The sequence below is a fragment of the Rhinolophus ferrumequinum genome, chromosome 21 (genome assembly GCF_004115265.2).
Source record: "Rhinolophus ferrumequinum isolate MPI-CBG mRhiFer1 chromosome 21, mRhiFer1_v1.p, whole genome shotgun sequence".
In the NCBI taxonomy this organism is placed as follows: Eukaryota; Metazoa; Chordata; class Mammalia; order Chiroptera; family Rhinolophidae; genus Rhinolophus; species Rhinolophus ferrumequinum.
In genome coordinates this window covers 34520122-34530783 of record NC_046304.1, presented here as the reverse complement: position 1 = coordinate 34530783, position 10662 = coordinate 34520122, and the positions used below count along the sequence as shown (strand labels likewise).

Here is a 10662-nt window from a genome sequence, read left to right as displayed (position 1 = left end):
GGAGAGATTAAGCACTGGTGACATGCCTATATCAAATACTTCCCACACAAGAAACTTCAAGGCCGGCTCTGTGTCCCAGGCCTAGAAGGGGAAGTTAGAATATTAGTGAGTGCATGAGGAGCGCCCTCACAGCTCAAAGGCACTGAACTGAACAAACCGAAGTTGGAAGGGCAAGTAGAATCCAGGAGGATGCGGCTTGCTCCCACCCGCGGGCTGATCCCCAGATCAAAGGCGGAAGGAAGCCCTTCCCTCCACATTGACAGGTTCCAAGTCTCCCACGCCTCTGGTCAGGTAGGGTCCCCAGCCATCAGCACCCCGCCCAGACCGGAGAAAAGTGTTTCCCCATTCCCCCCCTCCCCAAAGGCAGCTCTAAACTGGCGCCCCAGCCGTGGTGAGGATCGCCCAGCAGTAAAGCCCAGGCCGGGGACTGGGAGAGTGGAGGAGAGGGCTGGACTGCGGCACCGCGGGACCTGGAACCCAGTCGGTGGGGAGGTGGAGCTCAGGAGGTGACGGAGCTGGGCGAGGCCTCCGGGGAGGTGCATGTCGACTGGTCAGAGGCTTCTCCAGATGCCTCCTTAGGACAGCCTGGAGGGGCTGGAGGCACCCGGCCTCCCTCCCGCTCGCGTTTCTTCTGCTTCATGCGCCGGTTCTGGAACCAAATCTTGACCTGCGTTTCGTTGAGCTCCAGGGTGGCAGCGATCTCCACCCTCCTGGCCCGGCTTAGGTACTTGTTGAAATGGAACTCCTTCTCCAGCTCGGTCAACTGCCGCGTGGTGAAGTTGGTGCGGAGGCCGCCGGGCGCTCCCAAGCCCAGCTCGGACACCTTAGCTAGGGGCGGGGCGGAGAAGGGCCACGTCAGTTATCTCACCTCTTTCTCCTTCCCCTCCCCTCCTCCGGGGCCAGCTCTGTAGCCCTATTTACCATTCTGTCCAACTACAGCTCTCAAAGTTCCCACGGATCACCACGCACCCCCGCCCCCCCCACACACACACAAGATGATCTCCAAATCGAGAGCGTCCTCCCCCACACTTCCATTCCCCCACCCCCAGGCACACCAGGTCCTGGGCCAGTACTGGGCACACAGATCAGGAAGCGAGGGTGTGTGTGTAGACTTACTCTTAAAGGTAATCCAGCACTCACTGGATGGGGAGAACCCACCTGGCCTGAAATGGGGCGGAGTGCTCTTACCTGCCTCTACCAGAGCATCTCAGCCTGGGCCCAGGACACCTCAGTACAGGAGCAGCAGAGCCGCTTTGGGCCCCCCAGAGAGGGGGTGGCCACGCCTGAGCCCTACCTGTCTTGGGTGGGTTCCTCTTAACCTTCATCCAGTCGAAGGTCGGTGCGGTGGAGGTGCTGGGTTCTGATGGGCAGGGCGATTCCTTGTCCTCGGAGAGGAGGTCAGCATAGGCCGATGCAAAGCTCGCCGTCTGCTCGTTCCCGTAAGGGGGCTGTGGCAGAGGATACGGCCCCGAGCCAGCTCCACCGGTTCCATAGCCGTCGGGCAAGCCCCCTAGCTGGGCCCCATAACTCGAAGTATGAAAATAGCCTCCATCTCCTTCTGGTTGGCCCAGAGGGTAATACTGAGAAGGCCCATAGCTTGAGCTGCAGGCTGCTGGGGCATACCCCGAAGTCGCGGAACTGGAGAAGGGTACCCCCAGTGCCGGAGGCGGCTGCTGGACAGGATAGCCTGAATTCTGCTGGAGTGCGGGGCTGGGCAGCCCCCCGCCATAGCGGGTCTCGCCCGCGTAGCTGTCAACTGCGGGAGCCGAGCTAGGAGGAAAGGAAGTAGGGGCGCTGTGGGCGCTGTAGACGCTGGGTCCCCGGTTACAGAGTGGGTACTCTAAGAAGGAGTTCATCCTATTATAGTCCATGCGTGAAGGCCGCAGGAGGGTCGGCCCGTTTGGGGGAGACACCCTCTTGCCCTACAACCTTTCGGCAGTATGTCACAGCGCTGAAGCTTGCATCCATGGCCTGGCCCAGCTCGCCTGGGCTAGCGCGCTCCCCCAAGAAGGGGGTAGGGAGTGGGGGTGGAGGGGTGCATGTGATCTCTCCCAGGCCAATGGGCGCAGCGGGCCAGAGTTTGGCAGCCCCAGCGCCCATCCATCACCCCCCAAGCATTAGCATGACAAAGACACTTCAATCACCCGCAGCCCATCCATCTGAGAGCGACGTGGAAGCGTCAAAAACATCTTTCTTCAAAGACTTTTGCAAAGAAGGGACCAGAGGGAGAGGGGGAAAAGTTAGAGGAATATTCAAGACTTTTCTCCCCTCCCAATCCCCCCAGGCCTTCAATAGGCTCCTGGGTTATTAGATTTGGACAAATTCAACCCAGCTGCCCCTCACTTTTCCCACCCCCCAAAGGAGTCTTAACCCCAAGGCTGTAGATGGGGAGATAGGGAATCTAACCTCCTTACTTTGCCCAGAACTCCCACTCCCAGTTTCTCCCAATTTGTCTTGGGGTAATGGGCTAGGACAGCTGGGTGAGGTATGTTATCTTGGACCAAATGGATGACTGTGAAGGAAGAGGGTGCAAAAACACCTAAGGGTGTGAGGCAGAGTCTAGAATCTAGCGGACGAATTCATTAAGTGGGGGGTGGGAAACTGGCATTTCAGGGAGAAAGACAGGACAAATATGTGGAGGGAGGATGAGAAACGCCCTGTTCTCTCTCCATCTTTCTGCATAAATGCTCTCTCCTCATTCACACATCCATTTCTCTCCCTCAGCCTCTCTTTATATTCTCTCTGTCTCAATCCATCTCTCCGTTCGTCCATCTCTCTCCATATTTATATTCGTTCCCTACCTATCCATCAACTCATCTCTCGAGATGTATTTATCCTCTCTCTAGCCATCCATAGCTGTAGCTGGTTTGCTCACTCAGACTCAAATAACCTCCTGTATCTCTCCAGAGAGCCACAATGAGCACCAGGCTAGGTGATGTTTACAGATGAAGAGGAGGGAATTCTTATTCTTTTTCTGAAGTGTTTAAAACTAGTGTAGATTCTGTATTCCTTGGTTCCTTCCTTCACCTCCCTCCATCTCTTCCCCACACCCCCCAAAAGAATCTCAAGCCTCAAATCCGTAAACTTAATACCAATTACATCTTAAAGACTACTCAAATTTTCAATGAATTTTCTAGACTAGATCAAGGGAGCTTGCTCAGAGAATAAGATAGTCAGTGAATAAGACTTCCGTCCTGAGGCTTAGGAGTGGACTGTCACCCCTTTCTGTTTTTGTGTGTCTGTTGCACCAGGGTTGGGGGAAGAGAGGAGAACAGGAAGTGCTTCCTTCACTCTGTTCAGACAGGGATGAGACTGGAAGAGAAGCTCTTAGGTAGAGCCCATTGATTCTCCTCCTCCAGACTCTAAGGACAAGAGCTTGGAGCAATCCAACACCCACGCTCATTTGTAACCTGTCAGGGTGTCTGCCTGGCCGGAGGCCTGGGGCGGGGGGCTAGGGCAAGTCCAGGAGGGCAAGAGTTCAGGGAGGGATCTCTATAAACAATTGAGCTCAGGAGGGGAAGAGAAACAGGTGGGACAGGTCCAGAGAGAAACCTCAAAACTTCCCCACCCCCAAAAGGGCAGGGTTAGTACTCATCCTTCTGCAAGGAACCTCAAAGTTGTCTCTCTGTGTCTTTTGTGTCTCCATCTTTCTGTTTTCCATTCCTCCGCATTTTGCCTGTCCTCTATAGTCACCTCTCCTGCTTTCTATCTTTATCACCAGAGTCACATTGCCTATCTCTTCTCTTAAGGACTGTGAGCCTCACTTAGCCTCCAACCAAGAGAGAGCTCAGAGCATTTCACAGGACTCCTGCCCCTTTCCCTCCTCACGTGTTACTTTGCTTCAGACCCTGCTTCAGACCAGGACTATTTAGGGGGAGAGCAACCAGCTGGTAACTTCTTTAAGAGAGATACAATAGGGGAGGGTGAAAAAATGTTCACTGCCAAAGGGATGAGGGCAGACAAAGGAAAGAACTGAGATGGGAGGCAGGGGTGGCCTGCAGAGGAATTGAAGAGAAAGGGGTGTTAAGGTGAGAGCCAGCTACTTCTATTTCCTCTTTTTGGGTCTGTAGATGCTCCTAGCTTTTTCCTCTCACTTCAAGATGTTCTCCACAGAGGCCCTTGGAGAAGAAGGATGTAGGGAGCTAGGGTTTTTCTTCTAACCCCAAATCCGAACTAGGCCTATGTCTGAGCTAAGCCTGGCTGCCCTGTTTCTGAGAGATCTGAGACTTGGCTTTCTACATTTCCCTCACACCAGAGAGAACCTACCCACCTCATCCCTTGCCCTCTTAATTATGAGAAAAATTTGAGGTCTAAAGGAGGAAGTAAATTGCAAGTTAGTTTAATAAAAGAGCACAAATCAGTCTGAGAGGTGGGAAATGCAGTCTCCTTAGTAACAGTTGAAGTCACCAGTAGTCCATTATTAATGACAAGAAGAAAAGGGGTGGGGCTAAAGTGCCTCAAGTTATATTGTCAGTGATTGTTTTGGCTCAGTTCTCCAAAGTCACTAAAATCTCCAATTCATCCCTGAGTCTTACTACTCTCCCTTGTGTAGCAGAACAATTAAAACTTTTTCCAAAATTCCTGCTGGTTCTCCCAACCCCAGCAGAAAGGACTAGGAGAAAAAGCAACTTGGCTCCCTGTGTTCCTACGTCTCTTCCTTTAAAGAAGCTTTGCCAGCCTCTGGCCTGAGGAGAAAGTCTGTAGATCCTGGGTTCCTTGCTAAACCCACAGCTGAGTGAAAAACAAAATAAACAAAGAGAAGCAATCCATGTCTGGAAAAATCTATGGACTATAGGATTTTCTGGTTGACCAAATTAAATTCACCAGGGAAGGTCTGGATGGACCCAATACCAAAGTGAAATAAAGTTGATTTCCTCTTTGATATAATCTACTTAGACGTATAGGAGAGAAAGGAGACCATAAGAATGTTTAGAATTGACATTGTCTTGGAGAGATGCTAGACCTTATCACACTAAGAATGCAGTCAGGGGAACCATTCTAACCAAAATGGGGATGTGTTAGAAGTGTACACCTTATTGTGGTCTTTTCTGTGAAGTAATCTATTTTAGCTGGGAGTTGGCAGTAGCAATCTGAACAGTTCTTTCCTTAGGCTCTTAAGTATCTCTCTGCCTACTTTCTCCAGCCCAGATCTTGGAGGCCACACCCAAGATAAATGGTTGGAACTTCAGAATTAAGAGGATATTCAGGGTTATAATTATTTCCTGTATAAGAAAGAGGGTTGTTTTTGTTGTTTGTTTTTTTAGTAGGGTGCAGCTCACAGTGGCCCATGTGGGGATCAAACCAGCAACCTTGGTGTTATTAGCACCATGCTCTAACCAACTGAGCTAACTGGCCACCCCAAGAGAGGGTTTTTTGTTGCTGTTTGTGGGAGGATGGAATTTTAATTCAGTGGTGCTTCTTTTAATGCAAGCTAATTAAATTGTCACAAATCTGGTTGAGGACTGTAGACTGTGGGTGGTACATATTGCAACGGGAAGACTACTTAGTTTGGCAGACAGAATACTTGGGTTCAAATCCTTGCTTGATCAATTCTTAGTATTATGACCTTGGACAAGTTTCCTGGTTTTTCTGAGTCTCAGTCTCAGAGAAGAAGAATGGGTTTAATACTTACTTAACTGCATTGTTAGTGGGATTAAAGTAAACAAGAAAATATAAACTATAGAGAACTCTATAAACGTATGATATTAACATTACATGCATATTCTGAAATAGTATGAGTCAATCTTCTCTTTTTTAATATAGCTAGCATACTAAAATATGGAAATATGTGATAGGAAAATAGCATATGTGCTATATTTTCATGTAACATATCATCATATATTATACAATACGTACTTTATCATATGCAAATTGAGAAGGTTAGCCCTGCTTAGGCAAAGGATTTTCTTCTAAGCTGAAGTTTTTTGAAAACTAGAGCCTAACATATAATTTATAAAGAACCCAAATGATTAAAATTGCAGTACAAATGTTTGAGGTTGGATATTAACAAGAACTTCCTGATCTTTCAAATATTTAGGAAAAGTTTTCCAGGGAGGGTGTTGTCTCTTCTCCCTTGAGGGATTTACCTTAGAAACTGTCCTTCCTGGGAGGTTGGGGTTGAACCTGACTTCTGTGATCTAGATAGATCAACAGGATGTAAACTTGTATTTGGAGTGAAAGGTGAGTCAGAGGGTTGGAATCTTTCTAAATGGAATGATTAGCATGACATGAAGAAATGAAATATAATTTCCTACTAAATTGGGTTCATTCAACTGTAGTAGTTGTAGCCAAAATATCCACTTTGGAAATTTTATCGAACACTGATCAAGCTGAATTTGTATCTGAATGACTGTCCATACTGTGATTTTTCTGTGGTGCTCGGGAATTAGAGAAGGTTTTAGGAAGGTTCTTTGACTGTTGACTCTCTCCTTAGAAGAGGAAGCAGTTTGTTGGATCTCCTTCAGGCACTAAATATCTGCCTCACCACAGAGTGCTTAGAGAGGATGGGGGTGGGCAACAGGACGGAAGAGCAGAGCTGGGCTAGAGGGGTCAGTGGAGGATTGGGGCCACACCAATCAAGGGCAGGTAGAAGGGATTATGTGGGGCCCCAGAGACCACTTTCTGCAAACTGAGGAAATGTATTTAACTACAGCACATTTCAGCAAGATGTACAGTGGAGCCATTGAGTGTTTGTCATAGACTTAGGGGACCGGTAGGCAGGGGAATTCAGCAGGGCTATTTAGGGAGACCCAGAATTTGTACCAATGCTCTGATGCCCCATCAACCAGACAAAACCTAAAGTAATCTTTTAAAGTCCAGTATACCATGTCAAAGAAGAAGTTTAGTGCCTGTTTTCATATAAAATATCCTACTCTTTTTTAAACAAGAGTAAACATAACCAAATGTTGGAGAAGGTGGCAGAGGATGAAAGACAGAGGGAAAATGACTAGGACACTTCTTAATATTTATATTTATTGAATATTTGGCACCTGGCACACAGTACTGCATCCAGTTACATGTTTGCTGAAAAGATTTCTCTCCTCACTCATTTAAATGATGGATGGGGGCACAATTTTGGTGTAAAGACACAGATTGAAATTTGTTAAAATGGCTCTACCAGATACTTGGGAGGTGGACAATCGTGAAACATCAAGAGTCATGGCACCAGCCACAATAAATATTTAATACATTGTGAAGACTAACAAATATACTTTTGACATATCTTGATGCAGAGGACACTAAAGGCATTTAATTCTTCCATTTATTTTACAGATGGAGAAACTGAGGTCTGGAAAGGGGAAGGGACTTGCCCAGGCATGAGTTACATTTTTTTTAATGACTCAGGGTTATCGTGATTGCAAATAATTCCTCAATCTAATGGTCCTTTGCTTTCACTATAATATTAATGAGCCATTCTTCTTAAAAGAATGACTCACTAATATCAGGGCAGACTGACCAGAAGCTTTCGTGATGGCACTGAAACCTTCCCACTCCAACCACAGTCAATTTATATCCAGTCTGTGCTACAGGCCACTCACAGTTGGTCCTGACCCAATCAGGATGAGATGAGTGAGTGTAGCCGCCTGGCACTGCCCTCTAACTTGCCATCACTGGGGGACCTGCTGGCTTCTCTGGGAACCCCTCCTCTTCTCCTTCCTTCTGCATAGCCAGCCAGGAAAACGCAGGCTAAAGAGGATGACCCCAGAGATGACACAAGGAAAAAGCTCATTTGGAACAGTGGCTGCTGAATCCCTATCCCTTTTGAATACCAAATTGCCGGGCATTCTTTTGAATTTGAAATTGGGTGAGAAGATTGAAAGCAGGAGTCATTTCCTTTTGGAAATGCATTGCCTTTTTGTTCTTCTGTGGTGGCATCAGATGGTGAGTTCTGTGAGTATAAGAGAGACAGAGAAAGGCTTATGTGCTGTTTGTAAAAAGATTTCCAACTCCTGTCTAATAATCAGCCAAGGGAAATGCTGGACCTCCTGATTCCATTGGATTGGTTCTTTCTCACCCCCAGGATACACAGAGTACCTATATCTATAAACAGGTAGATTGAGCCTTCGTCTAGACCCTCCTGGCTCCCCACTCACTTTGGCAGGGAGGAATCAGGACAGTTGCAGCCTCAGGCAGGAGCTGAGGCTCCCTGCCCTTTGGGCCACTGATTTGGGTTGGGGAGGATTGGAAGGCAGTGGCCAGGTAAAGTGGGTCAAAAAATTCTTAAGTATGAGAGGAAGACAAAGAGCAAGGTGGCATTAGGATCGAGCAGTACTTCTCAAACTTTAATGTGCATACAAAGTACCTGGGGAATCTGATAAATTGAACTTTTGATTCAGTTTGCAGGAGGGCCTAAGATTCTGCATTTCTTACTAGCTCACAGGTAGTGCTGATGCTGCTGGGCTGTAGAGCAGCAAGGCTCTTAGAGAACTGGAGCCTCAGAAGCCCGAGTATCGCAGACCACGTCATGATCCCAGGATGTGAATTCTCTCCAGCAGAGCAGATCCTGCATTTTTGGCATTGATGAAGGGTGCTCTCCTTTTGACCACAGAAAGCTGGAAGGTGGGCAATTAGCATGATCTTTCTGGTATTTTTGATCTTTGTAACAACCTGCTCTAGCTGAAAGAGCATTTTTAATTAGACCAAATTATCCAGTTTGGCTGTCCACAGAAATCAAAGCCCCAGCTGAAATGTCTGTTTCATTTTGTCAGTGCAGAGATGGTTATGCGCTGTGATTTTTAAGATGTTAAACACTGCCTATGGGCATATTTTATGGAGAAATAAACACACAGCCCAAAGAGATGTATAGTGTGGTTTTAATATATTGTATATTCACTTATTTATGGGGAAAATAAACACACAAGCCAATAAGCTGTGTATTATTACTTTAATATATTGGATTTATTTCATACCTATATATTTTATGAGGAAAAGTAAACTAATAAGATACATGATATTATTATAACACATCTAATTGTTCTATATTAATTTATTTATGAAATAAATAAGTACAATTTAACATGACATAAGATTATTTAATGCAGGAGATGAATTCTATATTAAGACAGTTTAAGGGATTAAATTTCAGCTGCATACGATGTGTGTACTTCCCACAATGAGGGACCAGCTAAAAGAAATATGCTAGGGCCTGTCTAGTCCTATATGTCACGAACCATGAGGGCTCCTGGCTTTTCCTGACACTCATTGCTTCTCGGTGCCTTCTATTCCAAGTCCCGGTCCTGCGGGTCCAGGGAAAAGTCTGGGAGGCCCACGAAATAAACTGCTTTTAGAGAACGGCAGCATGTGCTAGGGAGGTAGCCCTGCGGTGTCTGTTTCTGAGCTCGAAAAATATTAAATAAACCTGAGGATGGATGGCTTTCCAGGGCCCTTTAAATCTCCACGTTCCCGGAAGAAACCAGAAGGCAGATGGGGAAGATCGATCCTTGCTTCCCGCTTACCGGGTTTGCAAGTCGTCGGGCAGGGTGCGGTGGGGAATAGGAGATAGTATTGAGGTGGCAAATGAAGTTGTTGGCAAAGACAGGTAGGTCTGCATTTGGAGAAAGTCTGGCCGGGCTTCAAATCCCAGAGCGAAGGATCCAGAGTCTGAGTCGCCCAGGCCGACCGGGGCCTGCAGACCCGCCGCGCCCCCTCCCTTTCCCACCCGCACGCGGAATCTCCGTCCATCTCGCGTCCTCGGGATCCGCTGGGCTCAATTTTAAAATAAACAAAACCTAAAAGGAAGCTCCCTGGCTCCCTTTCTTCCTTGGCGTCTGGACGACCGGGAAAGGAGAAGGTGGACGCGGGGATAGGTCCCCTGGGCGGGACTCCGCGCCTCCTGCAGCGGCTGTCATGGCGGCCACCAGCTCTTCCTTCGCCCTCCCTGCCGCCCGGTCCCAGCGCCATTTTGAGCATCTTCCTGGCTTCCCTGTCTCCCTCCCGCTCTCCTCGCTCCTCCTTCCCTCCCTGCAGGCCAAACGCCTGCCCACGCTGCCCGGACCTCCCTGGGCTCGTCGGCCCGCCGCCCTTCGGACGCTCTCCCAACCCTAGGAGCCCTGGAGTGACTGCGGGGACTGAAGAGCATTGATGTCCGGCCGCATTTCTTCCCACTTGGAGACCCGTTACCATGCCGGGGCACGGGATCCTGCGTCCTCAGAAAAGCCCCGACGCCCACTCCACTCCTCAGCCTGGCCACGTCCCCAGGCCTCGCGTCCCCAGGCTCCCTGTTCTCTGGAAAAAGCCCCCTCCGTCAGGCGTAGGGCATTGAAGCGAGAAGCTTCGGAAACCCTAGGACCCCTCCCAATTTAGCTAAGCCTGTGTCCTCCCCCGCACCCCCACTCCCCGCCACGACTCCGAAGCCTGTTCCCGAGGCCTCCTCTCCTTGCACCCTCTTCTGTGGGCAGCACACCCTCTCCCTGCACCGCCCATCTTTATGTCTAAGTCGAAGCCGGGGAACACCAGCGCAGGGCCAAAGGCCATCTCATCTATTAAGGGACGGCGAGGTGACCGAGCTTCCAGCAAAGCCCCAGTCTTGTGGGAGCTGCGGGCCACTTTTGTACCACCCGGACTTAGCCGGCCCAGGGCCAGACCAACCCCGCGCGGGACTGAGGGAGCGAGGACGGTCTAGGGGCTGTGGGGGAAAAGGGGGAAACACAAACACTCATTTTC

The 10662-nt window shown here is 48.8% G+C and overlaps 1 protein-coding gene across 1 annotated transcript; it reads right to left on the bottom strand.

Moving 5' to 3' along the window:
* Positions 1-405: 405 nt before the first annotated feature.
* HOXB1 (homeobox B1) lies at positions 406-1875 on the bottom strand. The gene is made up of 2 exons (XM_033091064.1): positions 1295-1875; positions 406-828 (listed from the first exon to the last, which is right to left on the bottom strand). The coding sequence occupies exons 1-2, from the start codon at positions 1869-1871 to the stop codon at positions 500-502; spliced, it is 906 nt and encodes a 301-aa protein (XP_032946955.1). The 5' UTR covers positions 1872-1875; the 3' UTR covers positions 406-499.
* Positions 1876-10662: the final 8787 nt, after the last annotated feature.